The 21,007-nt window shown below is 41.1% G+C and overlaps 1 protein-coding gene across 7 annotated transcripts in view; it reads left to right on the plus strand.

Annotated features, from left to right (window-relative positions):
* NFATC1 (nuclear factor of activated T cells 1) overlaps positions 1 to 21,007 on the plus strand; it is a 171,632-nt gene that overhangs the window by 81,064 nt on the left and 69,561 nt on the right. For all 7 annotated transcript variants that reach the window (XM_084850048.1, XM_084850050.1, XM_084850047.1 and 4 more), the window contains exons 5-7: positions 489 to 661; positions 816 to 956; positions 20,070 to 20,125. In XM_084850048.1, coding sequence (XP_084706174.1) covers positions 489 to 661; positions 816 to 956; positions 20,070 to 20,125 — 370 coding nt within the window. The remainder of the gene's footprint in view (positions 1 to 488; positions 662 to 815; positions 957 to 20,069; positions 20,126 to 21,007) is intronic.

The following is a 21,007-nucleotide window of genomic DNA, read 5'->3' on the forward strand; positions in this document are numbered from 1 at the left end:
AAGGCCCAATCTCCCATTTAGCTACTTCCACAGGGTGAATGTAGAAACCCTCCTTGCTGTTGTATTAAAATGACCCATAAATGATGAGGAAAACTCCAGAGAAGTTGTCTGGCAACTGCCTGTCTCCCTGCATAGGCCTCCCACTGTCATGTGGCTTTTTAGCAATTGGTGCTAAAATAAGAATAGGGACCATAAAGGGCTCATGTACGATCCTTGTCAGAGAATGAATTCGTGGTGGTTTAGTTAATTGACTTCTGGATCCAGGCCTGTTTATCCAACAATGGAATAGTTAGCAGGGAATGGACTTCTTAAGGGGTTTAGTTCTGTGAATAGATGCTGTATGGGAATTCATATGTACTCCTCAGTGAGCTATATATTCTAATACTGACATAAAATGTGCAGACAGCATGGATATGTGCCATACTGGAAGCTTGTGAAAGTTAAAACGGCGTGGTTTTGATTTTTTAAAACTTGATTTTATTTGATAGCATTGATTGTGCTGGAATACTGAAACTTAGAAATTCAGATATTGAGCTGAGGAAAGGAGAAACTGACATTGGAAGGAAGAATACACGAGTTCGTCTGGTCTTCCGCATTCATATCCCGCAAGCTAATGGGAGAACCCTTTCTCTACAAGTAGCATCCAACCCAATTGAGTGCTGTAAGTAACAGTTCTCTCTCTCTCTCTGTATGTGTGAAGTGTCAATACATTGTCTGCCTTGCTGAATTTCACAAAATATGTATCGTGCGTGTATGTCTGTGTACATTACTTTATTTTGTACTGATTATGGCACTTTTCTTTTTAATCTTATCAGCTCAAAGATCTGCTCAGGAACTGCCTTTGGTTGAGAAGCAAAGTGTTGATAGCTATCATGTGATGGGTGGAAAGAAAATGATACTGAGTGGACACAACTTTCTTCAAGACTCCAAAGTCATATTTGTGGAGAAAGCTCCAGGTATTTAAAGCACTGGTTTTAAACATGACTGCAGATGTATTTTCCTGTGTTGCCAGTATAGTCATGAACTGTGATGTTTACTGAACCTAAAGCCTGAACCTAAATATGTTTACTTGGAAGTCCAACTGTATTCACTGTGTTTGATAGGGAAGCCGAAAAAAGTGCTTTCTTTTCTTAAATGCATTTTTAAAAACGTGTGAAAGTTGCTATTCTATAGAAATAAACATGTGCAGTTGTGCAGCCAATCCTGGCCTAATTGCATGTTTACCTATACAATATATGTATTTCCAGACAAACTTCCACTGCATCCATACATTATGGTACATCCCCCCACCTCAACCCCCCCACACACACACAATAGCTTAGATTGAGAGAAGTGCTGGAGGAAGGGGCTGAGTGGAAGGTGACTTTCCTTTCTCCTCCTCCTCTCCCAGCACCTCCCCCACTCCCAGGAAGCTTCTCTTGAGGTGGACCCTCCTGAATGTGATGGGATTTGGTGCATGGGGATGAGAGGGAAGGGAGGATCGACAAAAATTGGCCAGAGACACCTTCTGTGATGAGGATTCCTTTTGAAATCTTTTTTTATTGAAGTATGTTGACTTTAAGGTCAGCAGTAGAGTGCCCTGGGAAACTGATGTGTTCACCCACTAGTTTAAGATATTTTTGGTGTCAAATTTGGTCACGCCAAATTTGAGGTCAGATTTGTGTCCATCTGTCCTCTTGTGTAGAGACTGACTGTTTGGCCTATGTAAACAGCCGAAAGACATTGTTGGCAGATGATAGTATCTATGGCATTGGAGGGAGGGTGTGCAGATTAAGGAGCCCTTGGCTGATCTTATTAGGATGGCTGATCTTATTAGGCCATGTAATATTGTTATCAACACAGGTAGGGATTTAAGTTTGTACTATAGTTTCCTGCAGAGTCTAGGGATGTGTGAAGTAGCCTTTAGTATGATGTTACCGCCCAGCTGAAGGATATTAAAAATCAATTTGTACATCCTTAGGGCCAAACTGCATGTGATGTGGGAAACCCATGCTTGGTGTTCCTTTTACCTAAAAACAGTCCCAGGTGGGCTGTGAATTGAATTGGAGCAGTGGTGCTGGAACAAGGAGTGTTTAATCCCTGCATTGTTTTTCTGATATAAATCAATCACCCCCAAATTAGGAATGCTTTTGGAATCTGCACAGTATGACATTCTTTTTGAACTTTATAAATCCACATTATACTGAATAACCAGTGGATCAGACTATATTTTCCTGGAAGCTTAACCACTACATTGAATCCTAAAATGCAGTTTTCCAAATTCCGTAGTCAAACTGTATGCTCGTATAACAGCGTGACAACGCATAATCATTTGCACGCATGTATGTATTCGTGGACATGCAATGGAAGTTTCCAGTGCTTAGGTTAAGCTAGCAACAGTCAGGTTAAAACCAAAGAGCAGGGTTGTGGAACCTTTTTGAGTCCAGGGGCTGAACTGCTCCCGTAGGGAACAAATACTCGTATCATATGTAACTTGGCCCTTAGGCTGTGGTCTTGTATTGTTAAATATTCTTGTTCCGGTGAAATCTTTGTCACTGATGGATGCTAGTGCAAATGATGTAATTGCACATCATGTTTATAATATTTCTGGACAGAAGTCCACAAATAATCTTTAACTGAGCCCCTGGTGATATGGCTGATCTTATTAGGTCCTAGTTAGTGGGAGTTTACATCACGCGTACTATAGATGCTTTCTTTCAATTCTGTTTTTTAAATGGTGGTAGTCAGTTTCTTTTTGTTTCCTTTTTATCATTTTCGTTTCTTTTTTCATTTTCTTTTTAATTATTTTAATAATTAGTTGGCAAAATGCACTATTGACAGCAAGCACATGTTGAAAATCTCTTTCAGTGCAGCAGGGAATTTAAATTCTCATTGCTACAGAAAATGTGAGGCCTGTGTAGTTTTATTAATTCCTTAGGTGCTCATTTTAGGGACTTTATCACTGACAAAAAATCTGTCTGGGCGTGGTGCAAAGAAATATATTTCCAGGAACAACAAACAACAAAGAAGCACAATTTTGTTATCTGTCCTTTCATTACCTGAAATTCCTATACCACTTCTGAGGTGCTCTTGGCTCCTTATTAAGCTGCACCGTGCTGCAGGGACTTGACACCTTGCAGGATCAGGTCTCTCGGCTATTTTAGTCTCAAGCTGCTAGAGGGATTGGAAGTCAAGTAAATATACAAACAAAGTCAGGTCCAGATAAAAAAGAGAGATTCAGATGGATGGACAGATAGGTAGATGTAAAAAGAAAGGGTCAGTGAAGGCAAGAGTGAAGAAGGAGGAGCAATTTTTTAAAAGCTTTCTTGTTTTGGAAAGGGTTTCCGTGGTGCTGGCACAAACCAGACATTCCACAGCTGCTTGCCAAAACCCCCTGAACTTTAAGCTGTCTCCTGAAATTCTCAGGCACTTCACTTCTCCCAGCCATTCAAAAGAAGGCTTTGATAATCATGACTGTTTAACCCTCAACATTCACGGCGTTCCGAAGCGATTGCCGTTCCACTCTGCAATCTGGGACTGTCTGTAACAGTACAATAAGTTGGAAGCACGTGTGCTTTTGCTGAGTAAGGCCCTCTCTTTCGAATGTTAAATCGAGCTGTAGTACAGTTTCAGGGATGCAAACTGACCGGGTCAGACAAATGCCTTCTCATGGCCTCTCTCACTTTCTCCTACTCAAACATAAACTGAAGAAGTGAATAAAGATATCAACAAGGGGGCATTCTTCAAACTGTGAAGCTAGCAGAGAGTGCCATCTGAAGAAGAGGAGCAGGAAGGGAGAGTTTTAGGTTGACAGATCAGAATGAGCAACTATGTAGTCAGGGACTGTGGAGAGTGGATTGGGAGAAAAGAATTCAAGCAACTTTTTGGGAGAATAAATTACAATAAAAACACAAGGATTTGAAGTATGCAGATATGGGATGCTTTCCACCCTCCCACTGTGTGCTACAGTGCATAATCAAGAGCCCAAGTTCCTGCTGAGAGGCACTTCCTTGGAAAATAAATATATTGACTGGTTATAATATTTCTAGCCATACAATCCTATACAGGTGTACCCTTCAGTAAGTGCCATTGAGTTCAGTGGGACTTCCTCCCAGAGTTAGTGTGTATAAGATCACAGACTAAGGGCGCAATCCTATGTGTGTTTAGACTGAGAAAAGGCCTACAACTCCCAGCATTCCCCAGCCAGCAAAGTTGTAGGGGAACTTTTCTCCATCTAAACATGCATAGTATTGCACCCTAAAGGAAGTATTATAACTGAATGTGTACCTTTTAGCATTGTAAATGTTTGACAACACTACTCCGAGTGAGTATTTTTTGTTTTACTACTGTAGCTGTTGGCATGCTAATGATAAGGGTTTTTTTTTTTTAATCATATGTCTATCATTTAACCATTCTGCACTGAGCTTGCAAAGCTGAAACTCCTAGGCAGAAACTCCAGGGGTAAGGTATAGGTCTGTGTTAATGTGATCTATAAATAAGATATATGTTTATGTAAAGCATTCCAGTCCATTGTAGTTCCCTGTATGTTATTCTGAGCCAAAGTAATGAGCTATGATCTCTGGAGGAATCGTATTTTCCTTGCATGGAAAGGGGTGGGGGTGGGGCGGGGGTGGTGAGGGATTGGCCTGTCTTAACAATGACTCATATGAAAGGGAATCCCTGAAGAATGATCAAGTCCATTCTTGAACTTGAAGTCAGCAGCAGAGCTGTGCTTTCAGCTTAACTCCCTCATCACTGCTTTTCAGCAAACAACCAAGAGAAGCCATCTGAAATGCTAACATCACCTACAGCAGGGGTCCCCAACCATTCTGGACCCATGGGCACATTTGGGAATTTGAGAAACTGCTGTGGGCACCAATACAAAGTGGCTCCCACAGAAGATATGGCTAGTTCCACATGGACCTATGGCCCGACTGGAGTTGGCTAGGAGAAGAGCCTTCAGTGTGGTGGCCCCCTTTCTTTGGAACTTTCTGCTGCTGGAAGTCAGGCAGACACCAACACTGTGTTGCTTCTGGTGCTTCCTGAAAACTGTTCTGTTCCAGGAGGCATTCCTTAAATGATCAGCCACAGTTTTTACTAGCATTCTGTTTTTAATAATTTTAATATGCTGTTTTAATCTTTTATCACTTTTAATGTTGTACTTCTTACGTTCACTGCTCCGGAATCTGTTTGGATGGGGAGTGGTATACAAATGTTGTAAATAAATAAATAAATAGTCACATAATGGCTGCTGTGGGGCCCTGGCCAGTCAAAAGTGAGCTAAAGAGGTGGTGGGTGGGGCGGGGGGGGGGAGAAATAGTAAGGCTAGAGGCTGGGAGGGAGAGGAAAATAGCAAGGCAAAAGGGGAGAGGGGAGGGAAAGAGAAAGGCTAGAGGCTAGAAAGTGAGAAAAACAAGGATGGGGATGGGGAAGGGTGAGAAATAGGGAGGAAAGGGGTTGGGGGAGAAATAGTAAGGTTAGTGGGAAGAGAGAGCAAAGGGGAAAGGTCCGTGTGGGTGGAAGATTGGGCTGCACCAGAAAGTAGCTCTTTCCTTCTCTACCTGCCAACAGCTGATCAGCAGGTTCAGAAAAAGCGGGTGAACCTGGTGCCCTAACATTTTCCAAGGTTTTTATTTAAAAAGGGGGGGGCAGGGAGTAGAGAACTCCACGGGTGCCATCGGAGGTCCCCATGGTTGCCGCACTGCAAACCCCTGACCTACAGTGCTCTATGCCTGTTGCACTGAGTGGAGTGGCTGGGTAGGAAGATTAGTTGCTTAAAATATCTATCTAAAAGGGGGAGTAGTGTCACACAAAAGGGCTTGTCCAAAAGCAGAATTAATTTATATACTGAGAACACCAGGGGAGTGGAGGTGGGGGGGGGGATTGCTGTCCTTGCAAGAAATGTAACTGCTCTCTTCAGAGGCATACTATAATTTGCTTAGATGTCTTATAGGACCATTTAAAAAAACCAAGTGTTGAAGTAAACCCTTATTTCGGGGGGGGGGGGCTTGTCAACAGTTTATTGCTTGTGCATAAAGCTATATTTTCCAGTGATGAAAGTCAATATTAAATGTGTATCCAAGACACTCAGTCACAGAGCTGTGTGTGTGAGAGAGGGGGTGGGGGTGCCAGCTATGTTCTGAAGGTTCAACGTTTTAAAATTCAACATTTCCTTATACCAAGTGAGTCCAGTAGTTACTTCAGTTGTCTCAAACTCCCGTTTACACAGTAAAAATTCTGGTTTGGCTCTGTATTTCAATTTCTCTTGCTACTTTAATTTGGGGTAGATTTGTATCATATAGCATTCAACAAAGAGTTTCAAGAGCAATAATGAGTTTGTTTTGGGAAGACGTCTTCCAAAAGATGTCAAGCTCTTCAAAGATAACATTAACTATACTGGCCAAGGTGTGCGTGTGTGTGTGTGTGTGTGTGTGTATGCACAAGCCCAAAGAAATGTGAGTATATCCTCCTTGAAACATGCTGCATGCTTTTAAGGAAACCATGAAATTCTGAAACTAATAGCCAGTTCTAAAACATTCTGGTAAAACATTCTGTCAAATGTGTCAATGGTGTGGTTTGTTCATAGATACTATCATAGATCCTGTTCGTAGAATCATGTTTGAGAAAATCAGTGGGAATCATTTCAGATGCCGTCTTATGCATGCCTAAAGTTATATCAAAACATTTCAGGCGCATAATATGCCAATGGTGGTGATCACGGCTTACGATGTCTCACCTTAAGCCCTTACATGGTTGCTAAGGATATTTTCAAGTTGAATTCACACCATCAGTTTGAACAATATCAAGCATGAGCTAAGCTGGGCACTGCCGGGCTTACCTTCCATTTCAGGTAATGTCCTGATGTGATAAGTAAGGGGTGGCCCCTCATAACAGTATAACATATTGCAAATAATGAAATGGCAAGTATAGTCAAATGAAAAATAATATTATTTCACCCTTAAGTCATATCAAGTCATATATTGCTGATGAACAGAGGTGAGTTAATAATGTATTGGGTCTAGACTTCATCATATGTAAAATACACACATTGAAATCAATGAAACTTAAATTGATCATGACTAACTTATATGCAATTTATTTGAATGGGTCTACTTTAGGTCTAGATCCAATCCAATGTGTTTTTTAAAAACAAGTCTCATCACCATCTCTGTTCTCAAATTCACATTTTCTCAAATATACTGAGTGAAATAACTGAATGGAATCGCTAGTTAATTACGTTTATTAATCACCAGTCAACCTTTGTTCCTTGCCGTTCTATGTGAGTTTTTCTTTTCAACTGATAAAATAGATATAGTATTGATTTTCTTCACTGCTTTTTGGAATAGAATCTGCTGGGGGAACATCTAGCTTGAGAAACAGATTTCTGGTACAGTTCCTTATGAAAAAGCATTTTAAATTTGCTTTTAGCAAGAAAGATTGTATTGGAACCATTTGTGTTTAATCACATGAGTTTTCCTAGGAAATCAGATTAGTAAGGCATAGTAGATGATGGCACTCCAAAATTTTATTTATTTATAGCATTCCATCCCACCCTTTAGACAAAAAGGCTCCCAAGGTGGCTTACAAAGACACGAAATAAATAAGACAGTCCCTGCCCACAGCTTTGTAATCTAAAAGACATGACACAAAAGGAAAGGGAATTGGGAGGGAGGAGGGAGGGAAAAAGGAAATGGAGGGCAGGAGCAGCTACCCTGCATTCACAGCTAGACAGCCGATTTTGGCTTTCTAGCCATGGGAAGTCGGAGCGGGGGGGGGGGCAGATGCCAGACAACACATAGGAAGTGTTGGAACAGCAGTTCCACCTGCCCCACCCCCAGGAACACCCTGTTTTTGCTGCTTCACAGTCCTGTCATGAGCGCGGAGGGCAGGGCAGATCTGCGCTGCTTACAAGGCAGAGCGGGAGGGGGTGGAGATCAGTTCTCAGGGAACCGGCCTACCCTGTGGCCATCTAGCCGCTGACTAGAGGCCATAGGATTGCGCCCTTAGGCACTAGATTCTTAGGTGCAAAGTTCAGCAGATCATGGGCACAGTGGAAGGGCTGCTGCTTCCTCTCCCTCTGACATCCTCATCAGCAACAGTTGGTAGCAGGGGGGAGGGGGCTCGCAACTGGAGCTGTACCCAGGCACGATGCTGGGGGAGGGTGCCTGACCGCTGCTTCCTCTGTCTCTGATAGCCTCAGAGGCGACAACTGGTTGCTGGAGGGGCGGGGGGAATTTGTAGAATCTGGAAGATTTCAATGCTTTGTTGTGTAGCTTTAGTGGAGAATGAAAAGAAAGTTATAGAGTTCAAATTATTCCCATCTGAGTTCAGTGTAGTGGAATTATACAGCTTAATTTTTTTAGAATGATGGGTGGGGAGACGGCAGTAAAAAGATAAATAATTTTTTTAAATAATAAAATAATAATGATCTTGCAATTGACATCTTCCTCAGACACTTTAATGGCCTTTAGATATGGGCTGTGCTACTGTAGACGTTTCATTTTGCACTTCTGTGTTTGAAGGCTCAAGGCTTGGCGTCTTGTTTTGATGAGATGAGACGTGGAGACTAGTGAGCAGACTTTTGGCTGAACTCCATTTGGTAAAAGATCTTACATTCCCAGAGATCTTTCCATTGGTCTTTCCATTGCCAGTAGCAGTCACAGTTTGAGGGGCAACTGGCCAAAAAGGGGTCAAGTTTCAGATGGGTAGTCAAGCTGTAGTTCACATAATAAACTAAGTGGCAGAATATCTCTTGATCACATGCCGTATGCATAATGTTGTTTTCTGTGTCGGCCTCTCTACCAGTCTGCCACACCCATGTCACTTGCCGCTGTGTCAATTTCTGTGTTAACTCATTTGCAACAAGTCTGAAAGCTTCTGCCAATGAGAAGGCCTAGAAAATGGAGAACTGTACAGTTCGGAGCACAAGAGTTAATGTGAAGGTCACTTGTCCCTACATCCTGGAGTTGTATTGGTGCATAAAGGGTGCCTGGACACTGACCAGAAACAGATATCTTTAGCAGGGAGTTTCATCAGGTGATGGAATCATGGCTCGGTGGAATCGTTTCGCACGCATAGAGTAGTTGTGACGTAGCTTATAGGAAATACATTTCAGATTTTCCTAACTCTGCAGCACAGGAAAAGGTAAAGATAGTATGGCATGTATTCCATGCACATAAGAAGGTATCATCATTACTGAGTCTCATCATACAGTATTTCTATTGGGGCTCTTAAGGTCAGTAGTTCTTTTAAATACGTGTGTACAATTTCAAACATTTTGTCTTGGGTTGAAAGGGTGATTTTTAAAAGGGGGGGAATATGTGTGCTCTGTATTTTATATGCATCGCTACAGCAGACAGATGCATGGTTAGTTGCATGCCAAATTGTAGTTTATGGAATAATGCAGCTTGTTTGCATAACAAGAATTAATTTGTGAATGGTGCCTACAAGCTTCTCCTGTATTAAACTTTATATTCAAAGCTGTTTCCCTGCTTTTGTAGCCTGACAATGAGGTTGCGAAGGAGGGAGGCACCTTTGGCACCCCTATAGAATTATTTGTTTTAGGAAAATGGGTCGAGTTTTGCCTTTTTTTATTACACTGTGAGTGTGTGCACACATAGTCCATTACTAACATTATACTATCCAGAATTCCTACCAGGAGACAAGTAGAGTAGAACCCAAAAGAATAGGGGAATAATAACAGTGGATCTAGGAGAACCCCTCACCCATAATGAAAGCACCCAGGGTCCCTTTCATCACAATTGCAACTCTCCTTCCTTCTTTGCAGCTTACTTCAGCCTCTGTCATAGAGATGACACTTGGATGAGATATTAACTCTGTCCTTTCATTAGACTTCTGGCTTGAGAATGAGAAGCTATGGTCAGTCAAAGTCTGTGTCTGTCTTCCCTTTCTTGCTACTTTGCTGTTCCACCTTTGTGGAAAGGATAAGATGGTCACATGGGTGAATTAGGTGCCCTCCAACCTGCATTTCAGCTATGTTGCTCAGGCCAGAATGTGACTAGGATCTTTCCCATATATATTATAGTATATTATCGAGCATGTTGTGCCAGCTGCTTTAATCTGCTGGCTCTGCTGTTTTTATCCTTGTGATTTTATAGGGTTTTAAAAAAATGTTTGTCTTTTATTGTCTTTCACTGATAGTTGTAAGCTACCTTGAGAGTGTTTGTGTTGAAAAGTGAGGTATACATCCTATAAACAGATAAATCACTGCAGACCTGGAGACATTGAACAAATGTAATTGAGATGTCCTTCAACCATACATGAACTGGACATTTGCCCTCTCTGAACCAGAATTCTGCATGACCATATTAAATATCTAAACCAATTCCAATTTAATAACTGCCCTGAAATGTTTTTCTTGAGCCGTTATGTTCAGAGGGCACCACACATTATTTTAAAGATTATTCATACTCAGATGGGACTGTTATCTGTGAAAGTGTAAGATCTCCTGACATGATCATCAAACAACCCGTCTCTCATTAATCATGGTGGAACTGTTGCATAAAATTCAAAATAAGCCCTACTTAGAGGAGACCCATTGAAATGAATGAGATTCAAGTTAGTCATGACTAACTGGTCCCATTCATTTCAGTGGGTCTACTCTAAGTAGGAGTTGTGTTGGATTTCACCCAATGTCTTGTGAATATTCTTGCAGATGTTAATGGCATCTGCCGATGTCCTTCTTGAATAAATCCTCATTAAGAGACGGCATAGATTTGAGAGTATAGCTCTCTTCGTGTATTCTTCCTGGGGAGGATACTCACGCATAGAGCCCCTGACTTCTGTGCTTCACACATGGGCATCAAGGGTAACACTACTCTGACTGCACAGTGTTGTGGGTGAGGCCTGTAGCATGGTCCCACTCCTTGTTCTATGTATGACTGCCCTGCATGCAAGTAACATCTGAAGAGGACTCATGCTTTTCATGCATTTAAACTATTCCATGATGGTCATTTATTGTCAGTAATACTCTCGCCCACTGTTGTGGGAGTTGGACTCATTATAAAATTATTAGCATGTTTGCAGCCCACGGATAGTGACCATCATCCAGCAGGAAGGGGCTGTTCTATTCTGATGTCATATGCCTTTGATGAAGTAGGGTCTTGCCTACAAAAGCTCATGCCATAATAGGTGTCTTAGTCTTCAAGAGGGGTCTAATGTCACAATGGGGTTTGGAAGGCAGAGGTAGCACAGTTCCTATGACTGCCATTGGCTTAGCTGCTGTAATGCCTTGGGCTAAAGGAGAGCTTGCGTGACTCTCAGCCTACACCTGAGAGCCACAGCAGGTTTTGAACTGGTGATCTGGGTTAGGGGCTTCTGCATCAGCAAAGGAGAGAATCTCAGAGAATAAGCCTCACCAGTCAAGAAGGCCTCCTTTTACCAGATCAGGTGATATTCTCTGATGCCTCGGGTCAAACCTGTTCACTGTTCTGAGCAATGAAGTGACCTGCTTTTCCTGTCACATGAACAGGATTTGGCCTTAGAATTTGAACTCTAAAGTTCAATTAGCAAATTTCCTTTAATTTAACAGCACAAGTATTGCCTGGAAACTGTGTGCTTTGAAATGACATCTCAGGCATAATTTGAATGATTTAGGAGGCTTTTGATAGGGAAAAAAACCCAGATAAACACGACTTGCTGCTCATGGTATATAGAAGGCATTTCAACAGTACAGCCCCACAATGGCAGAGTATAGCATCCTCTACATTGCTATGCCAGCACTACTCCAGCATTAGCAAAGCTCTCTTATCAAAGCACACAAGCTGATCTAGCCTCTTTATCTCCTGAGAACTGATGGTATCTCAGAGCACTGTTGTCATGGCTTTATGATTGGTTTCCAGTTTTAACGTCAGTTCACTTGAGAACGCTTCCTTTCCTTCAGGATTTCACCACAAGACTACAACTCATAAGGAAATGAGATCTGAAGAATTAAAAGAGGTGGCTGCAGCTTAGGAGCCACACAAGACCAAAAGCTTTGGAAGGGAGCTGCCTACTGACAAACACATGCAGAAAAGGCTCCCCATGCATGTAGTCTACGCTGCTTAAAACACACTTGGATCAATCCAGGCATATGTATGCTCAAGAGATTAAGTGTGAGGCTAGTACGTCTATGGTCCTTTTCATGGAGATTCTCATTTGCACCCTGATCTGGGATGGATAAACATTTGTGGCTGACAGCAGAGGTGTGGTTAGTGACCCTCCCAGACATCCTTACTGGCTTTCCCCCTGGCCTCATGCTGTAGCATTATACACTGATTTATACACTCAGAATATAGCTCTCTGGATAAGACATTTTTCAGTGTTGGTACAGACGTAACAGCTGTGCATGCAAAGCCCTTACAACATGCACAGCCTAATTGCTGTATCGGAGAACTTGCCAATAATCATCTGAAAGTTAAGCTGAAGCATGTGGTGAAAAGACTGGATCCACAGGAGCAGAATTCAAATTCCAGCCCAGATTAAATAAATAAGAGAAATGTTGTTAAGCAAAATTGATAAATGAATAATGAATTAAGTGAAATTAATGATTTAATCGTTCTTACTTTGCTTTTCTGTAACAAATTATATTCAGGTCTCTAATACATATCATAAACAGCAATTCCTGAAAGCACAATTAAAACAGAATAATTACAAACCTTATGCAATACAAGATGAGCACTTTAAGAGGAAGAAAATCACTAAGCTAGCTTAAAAATGTGTTCTAAGTGCTGATTTGAATATGGGAAAGGAAGAAGTTTAATGGCTGTCCCTACGGAGAACATTTCATAATTTTTGCACCTTGAAGCCAATCTAAACGCATGGGCAAATTCATTAAGTAGATTGGATTCCATGGTTCTATAAACTCATAGCTACTCAGTTATGAGCTATTAGCACATTGCAATTAATTCCTGTAGCTACAACCTGGAAAAAGGAAGCCAGCTGATGTGGTTCTGAGAATAGGACCAAGAAGTCCTGAATTCATATCCCAGGTTGTCTGTGCTAGGTAGGTTTTGACAGGTCACCTGCGATCTCTCTACTGCAGTTTCTTATCTGATGACGTGATGTGGATTCTACATCAGAAAATTGAGGATATGGTGGGACAGCACCAGGCTTGGGATAAAGCTCTATGCACACTAAATTTACCAAGTGATGTTAATTGAAGCATAATCCATGACAACTCATTCATTAGAGATTTAGCCTGTTTCTAGCCCCTTTCTACAACTTAGACGTTAATCAATATGAAAAAAGCACTGAGCTTAAGAACCAAGAATAATACAACACTATATGGAAATAACCAAGGTGGTGAGATTTACCAAATGTCTTTTTGCTTTTGCTGTTGCTGTGTTAGAACAAGCCCACAATGCCTTTTTTATGTGGAAATCTTTTTGATGGGTGTGGTGGGGAAGCCGTTTCTGTGACTCACGCTGCAGGGAATTCCCTAATGGTTTTAGAATATTTTTACTTTTCAACTTCTGCAGAGTTTCCTTTTTAACTCTGCAGAGAACAGTTGATACAGAGTGAATTACAAAGGCCCATTCAGTATGGAGCCATTCCATTTCAGAACCCTGCTTATATTTTTAGCAATTTAAAACCAGCCTATATGGCAATGAGGTAGGTGTTCAGAATTGCCTGCCACTGTTATCAATCCCCAAATGTCAGGCTTTCTGACAGGAGCGCTTTGCCGTCATATGAAAAACACAGACTGCTATCCCTGAAGGATGACTAATTCACCTCTGTCCTTCCGTAAAAACATTCTTATGTGTTTCGCAGCAAGGAAAAGTTACTGTGGCATTTTGTTTTGCTTTTGCTGGTAAACAGATCTTATTGTTGGGAGTTCTTCTACACAGTCACTTTATGTGCATTTTTAAAAAACCAAGCTTCTTCATAGCAGGGCTGTTCTCCACAGCACATACGAGTGTGTATTTGAAGGACTTAATTGTGGTTGGTTCTGGTATCACGCCAACACAAAACCGGCCACAGAAATGCTTTAGGAAAACAAGTTCAGTTAACCCCTTCAGACATGTGTGACGCAGAGAAAACATACATACAAAAACTTGGGTGCTTTGGCACATAAAGTGAATGTGTGAACTGACCCTTAATCGGCATTGTTTTCTGTAGTACCCTTTATTGAAAAGCCTGTTAAAGTGAAGGTGGAAGCTTCAAATTATATCTGTGGGCTTTACTTGTTCTGGGATTTCCCCCCACTCTCCCTTCAGCTGTACAAACAGGAAATCTCTGCTGCTGTTTAGTGAGTCTGTTTCCTTTAGGTAAGAAAAGGAACTAATGATCAGCTTCAGTGTCAGCAATGAATACCTAAACCCATGATGGATATAATCTTAGAACTGATTCTCCTGTCCAGAAACAATTCAAGAGTTTTGCCTTAGTTTGAGCACTTACAGGCAAGTGATAAGCAGGAAGCGTCGTCTTCTTTTTAAAATTGTTAATATGCTTCGTTTAATTATTGGTTAAGAAATTTGTTTTGAAAGTACTGTTTCAGCTTTTGAACAAAATATTAAACTAAAAAAAAGTTAAACTAAATCTACAGCAGTTTTTGAAAGTGTCAAATATTACATTAATTTCTTCAATACAGAAAGTAACAATACTTCACCAAAGACACAATTATGTATCCCCCAAAATATTCTCATGGATAGAAGTGAGTGGGGTGGGGGGTAAAGGTGGATGGTTTGCTAGTGTGTGTGTTTTCTTTTTGTCATTCTACATATATAAATAAACAACAAAATAAACAATTTGGACTCAGTTGAGTGAGTTAAACTTTAAAGGGAATGCCTGAAATGTGTCTGTTTCAGCTTTATGTTATGTCTGTAATTTGAATTATTTGCATTTTGGAAAGGTATAAATTGCTCTGGTGTACTTTTGTTGGACTTTAGCCAGTCAGGGAGTTGCCTTCGGCTGTGAGTCAGCCCGGCTGATGCAGATGTGGCAGCCTTACAATGGAAACTTTTGTGGTGTATCACTCCTCACTCCTCCGGCACATTCTGACTAGAGAAGGCATCTTGCATACTTGGGTAGGATACTTGGCAAATGCTGTACTGACATAAGACCTTTTTCTCCAGTATAAGTAAGCCTTTTAGCATTTTGAGACCCCTTAAAATTATTCCATCCATCCCATCTTTTTTAAAAAATAAATTAAAAAATTAGCTGATCCATATAAACCTACAAAACATGTTTACTGTAAGACGTTGACGTAGTGGTCTAAGGTTTCTCTCCTGGAGTTGATCCCAGTTTGTGGGTGTAGAGATTTCCCTCTTGGTTCACCAGACGTAACATGAGGAATTGTCTGCTTTTTCTTTCTTTCTGTTTTCTTCTTTTTCTTTTTTTCTTTTTTTCTTTTTTGGTCTCTGCTTCCTAACAATTTCTCCTCCTTATGTTTTTGTTAAATGAAATGTCACTAACTCTTATTGAGTCATCTGTTCCCCTCTCCTTTTTTGTAACAGAAAAAGTCTGGACTTTCTCAAGAGAATTTTGTACTAGACCAACAGTAACTCTCGTTACTTTTCAGATAACTGAGGACTCAATACATCCCCTACTCTTATATTCTGTTTTTTAAACAAGTTATAATTAAAGGCCTTTTGTGAACCTAAAGGCCTTTTGTGAACATACACACACACACACACACACACACTCTTAATCAGCCTCAAAACTGAAAAAGTAAAAACACAAACAAAACATAGCAGCAGCACTGTAAAAAATAATAATTGAAACATTCAATTGCTTTTTTTAAGTTGGCAGGAATTGAAAAACAGAATCCCAGTTCAAGTCATTTATCTTTCAGAATGGGTTAAACATGCAAAAAACTTCAAATTCTGGTAATTCATTTAAAAAGGTGAAAGGAACACACACCCTTACCAGCTTAAACTCTTCTAGGTCATCCTGCCCTACAGTCATGGAGCTCAGGCCAGTATACATAACTCGTCTGTTTCCCCCTCCCCTCTCCCCTTTTTTATTTTCACAGCAACCCTGGGACATAGGCTAAATTGAGAGATAATGACTGACCCAAGGTCGCCCATTAAATTTTATGGAATTTGATCCTGGGGTCTTCCCAGTTTAAATCCAGCACTGTAGCCACAACTAGCTGGGCGAGAGGGAGAAGCTGAGTTCCAAGCCAAAGAAGAACTTGGGAGGGGACATAATGCTCACCTTGTGTTTGACATGAGCATGACAAGCCAAAGTTATGCACAATTCAAATATGTATCTTTCAGAAGACCTAAATATCTTGTCAATGTCTGACAGATGCGCATTACAACGTTTAATCGCTGCAAGGAAAATTATTCAATTTTTGAGGGTTTATTAGTAGAATTTTAAATTGTATAATGATCTTTTTTTATCCTGTAACTGTGTATAATGGCAATTTGCTAAGATACAACAAACTCTTTTTTATGGTTGTTATGCACAATTGAGTGTGCTGCAGCAGTGAAAAATGCATATTCAGTGTTAGGAATCATTACATAAGGTACTAAAAATAAAATAGCCCGAGTCATAATGCCATGTATAAATCTGTCCTGCAGCCACATTTAGGTTGTATAAGGACAATAACTTTTTAGAGACTTGGTGGTGGTATTGTTGAGTGGTTATTGACCACCTATGTAGTGCCGGGCCAGGTAGACATTTTTCCTGATCCAGCAAAGAGTCAGGACCACAGCATGTGTTTTAACTTCTGAACCAGTGAGGGCCCCTTATGACATTACCTTGTCAACATAAGAGAGCTACTGAAGCATTTGTCCTTTCCAGGCCATTCTGTTGATATCAGAAGTCTGAGATCGTGTAGGAGATGTATGAAATTATGCATGATGTGGAGAAAATGGATAGGGAGATATTTTTCTCCCTCTCTCACGATACTAGAATCTGGGCTCATCCCATGAAGCTGATTGGTGGAAGATTCAGGACAGATAAAAGGAAATACTTCACACAGCACATGGTAAACTATGGAATTCACTACCACAAGATGTAGTGATGGCCACCAACCTGGATGTCTATAAAAGGGGATTAGACAAATTCATGGAGAATAAGGCTATCAATAGCTTCCAGTCATGATGGCTATATATTACCTCCAGTGTTAGAGACAGTATCTCTATGTGCACCAGTTCCAGGGGAACATGAGCAGGAAGGTACTATTGCACTCATGTCCTACTTGTAAGCTTCTCACAGAAGGCTGGCTGGCCACTGTGTGAACAGAATGCTGGGCTAGATGGACCTTTGGTCTGATCCAGCATGGTTCTTATGTTAGTCAGTGGGCTGGTTCACACAAACACCAGGCAGGTAGCAAGCCACTGTGGCTTGTTAACCATGCTGCACATGCTGGTCACATGCTGGCCTGATTTCCTTAATTACCCTTGCTGGCATGGTTCACCATGTCGTGCAAACCTAGGGAGGGTGGGTTGTTTCCATGGTTAACAAACCACCTCCAAATCCTAAAACAGCCCATGGGTTCAGTATGGTTTGTTAACCATGGCAACAACCCACCCTCTCTAGGTTCGCACAACACAGTAAGCCACGCCAGCTAGGGTTCTTTATTTATTTACATTTCTACACTGCCCAATAGCCAATGCTGTCTGGGCTGTTTACAAAGATTAAAAACATTAAAATACAGTATACAGAGATTAAAAGCCATTTACATTAAAAAAAAACATGAACAGACAATACACACAAAAGAACATATACGTATCTAAAACAATTTCAAACAAGCAATCTTAAAGCAAACAACCATAACCATAAGCCATTCCAAGATAGATTAAAACTTATCATATGCTGCCAAATGCCTGGGAGAAGAGAAAGTTCTTAACCTGGTGCTGAAAAGGTAACAATGTTGGCACCAGGTAGGCCTTGTCAGAGAGATCATTCCATAATTTGGGGGCCACCACAGCGAACCTTCCCTCGGAGTAGGCAGCCGGAGGATGGCCTTAGATGTTGAGCATAGTGTACGGGTAGGTTCATGTTGGGAGAGGTGCTCCATCAGGTACTGTGGTCCCAAGCCATGTAAGGCTTTATAGGTTAAAACCAGCACCTTGAATTGGGCTTGGAAACATACAGGCAGCCAGTGCAAGTGGGCCAGAGTCGGTCTTATATGTTCGGACCTTCTGGTCCCCATTATCAATCTGGCCCCCACATTTTGCATGAGCTTCAGCTTCTGAACCATCTTCAAAGACAGCCCCACATAGAGTGCATTGCAGTAATCTAACTTGGAGATTACCAGAGCATAGACAACTGAAGCCAGGTTATCCCTGTCCAGATAGGGCGTAGCTGGGCCACCAACTGAAGTTGGTGGAAGGCGCTCCGTGCCACTGAGGCTACCTGAGCCTCAAGTGACAAAGATGGCTCAAGGAGAACCCCAAAGCTACAAACCTGCTCCGTCAGGGGGAGCACAACCCCATCCAGAACAGGTTGAGCACCCTCCATCCAGTCAGAAGAACCACCCACCAACAGCATCTCAGTCTTGTCTGGACTGAGTTTCAGTTTATTAGCCCTCATCCAGTCCATTGTCACAGCCAGGCACCGATTTAGCAGATCCCCAGCTTCACCTGAAGAAGATGAATAGGAGAAATAGAGCTGTGTGTCATCAGAGTACTGATGACAACACACTCCAGAGCACCAAATGATCGCACTCAATGGTTTCATGTAGATGTTGAATAGCATGGGGGACAAAACTGACCCTGGTGGAACCCCATACTAGAGAATCCACGGGGCCGAGCAATATTCCCCAAGTACCACCTTCTGGAACCAACCATTCAAGTAGGACCAAAATCACTGCAATGCAGTGCCTCCCACTCCCAGCTCAGACAATTGTCCCAGAAGGATACCATGGTTGATAGTATCAAAAGCCACTGAGAGATCAAGGACAATCAACAAGGTCACACTTCCCCTGTCTCTCTGCCAAAATAGGTCATCATACAGGGCAACCAAGGCTGTGTCTGTGCCAAAACCTGGCCTTTAAGGAAATCGGACCAGCATGTGACTGGCATGTACAGCATGGTTAACAAGCTACCATGGCTTGTTGACCATACTGGCGATCGTGCGAACCTGACCTAGAGGTTCTGGTATTACTGGAGTAGTACGTGTTGCACGTAGCAGCAGTTCTATGTCACTAAAATAATGCCAGGGGGCAATAGTCCACCTGTGCTCCTTTCTGTAAAATGGCTCCTTGCCTCATTGTGCCCTCTGTAGAAATAGACCAAATTTGACAAGAATGTGTCACATAGCGTAATATCAGGATGCTTTCAATACAGCTCTGAGAAGGTGATGAAACCAGATAAGCAACTGTAGTATGTGCATTTTTATGGGCTTCAAATATGTATTCTTATAACCCAATCAGGAGATGCTAGTCTCACATCCATCTTCCCTTTGCAGTGAAATTGCTTTCCATAAGAAAAAAAAATGTATATAGGTAGTTGTTGTGAATCAGACAGCAATAGATGCCCCATTTTTATCCTGGAAACTGAAAGTAAAAAGAGAAGACAAAGAACCTTCACTGTTGCCTTGAAGAGAGCCTTGGCATGCAAACGTTGATGTGGCCAGAGGTTTAAAATAAATATTATTTGCATTTGTACATCACACTGCTGTAATAAATATGCAAATTAATTGATACCAGGTTTCCTCCTGCAGGTGTCTTTGCTATAAACACTGGACCAATGATCCCCAAATGGTGGTTAGGCAAAATGTCAGTGTATCACTAGGCAGACATCGGCAGGTCTCATAGACATACATGGAGCTGATTAGTATAACTAATATGGCTCTGGCTGTGGAAGTGGGACCAATAGATGAGTCCGGTTTTTTTTCAAAATTCCAGCAACCTAACTCTTTCTGTTTTTTCTTTTGAATGAAAATGTGTATTTCTTGTAACTCCCCTGACGTATTTACTAGATTCAGCTTGGAAGGCCTGATTGCACTGGAGAAGGCCAGGTTGAAAAAGTGTGAAATAAGCCGAGAGTATTTTACCAATTCATATAATGTATGTGTGTGTGAGTGAGATTAAAGGAAGCATCTAAAAAAAAAAAAACACCCTCCCATTTATGGCACCTATGAAGGGATACATAAAGGAGTAGAATTACACATCTTTTCTTGTTCTGGTTTTTTAGATGGTCATCACGTATGGGAAATGGAGGCCAAAACGGACAAAGAGTTGTGTAAGCCAGTAAGTACTCCCTGCCCCTTTGAGAAATATCATTTTCCTGTGGATGCATTTATACAATACAGCTTCATTTGGTTACTGAAATAGCAAGTGATGACATGTTTATGTGTAAAAGCTGGACCCCAAAAAATCCTCTTTCAGATAAGCTGACACCTCCCTAAACACTGTTTTCAGTGACAGTGCTTCTATCTTTTTTTTTTGCTCATTTCATTATGTTTGTCTCACAGGAAAGCAAAACAGAAACCATTGCTCTAAACAGAACTGCGGGCTGCGGCCAAACATTTTTAACAGCAATTTAAGCTGGGGTCTCAGATCATCTGCCACTTCCAAAGCCATGCCACTTTATGCCTGCAAAGGTGGCTTGTGGTAGCTGTGTCAGACTTATCTTCTTTGTTGTTGCTGGCCATTCATTCAGTTGTGAGTCACTAAGAGATTAGGCATTGAGAAATCATACATTATACATACATGTGTGAACATACACAGTGCCAGGCTGCCCTGTACATAATACGAAGATCTCCTGGAAGACATTTTGTCTTTTTAAACAAGAATAAACAAAATACTTTTATTTTTTAAAACCTGATTTAAAAATAACTTTTGGTTGTTTTTATATTGCAAAGAAGCCAGCCTGCAATTTTTATCTTACAGAGCAATAATAATTATTTTATTTATTTATGTATTTATTACATTTCTATATCACCCAATAGCCAAAGCTCTCTGGGCGGTTTACAAAGATTAAAACATTTAAAAATACAAGATACAGATTTTAAAAGCCAATTCCATAAAAAACACACAAACAGAACAATATACAAGACCATATATCTAAAACAACTTCAACAAGCAATCTCAAAGCAGACAACCACAACCATACGCCATTCCAGGATCAAT

The sequence above is a fragment of the Heloderma suspectum genome, chromosome 4, assembly GCF_057233095.1.
Source record: "Heloderma suspectum isolate Gila_16-S chromosome 4, 16-S_ref, whole genome shotgun sequence".
NCBI classification, from domain to species: Eukaryota; Metazoa; Chordata; class Lepidosauria; order Squamata; family Helodermatidae; genus Heloderma; species Heloderma suspectum.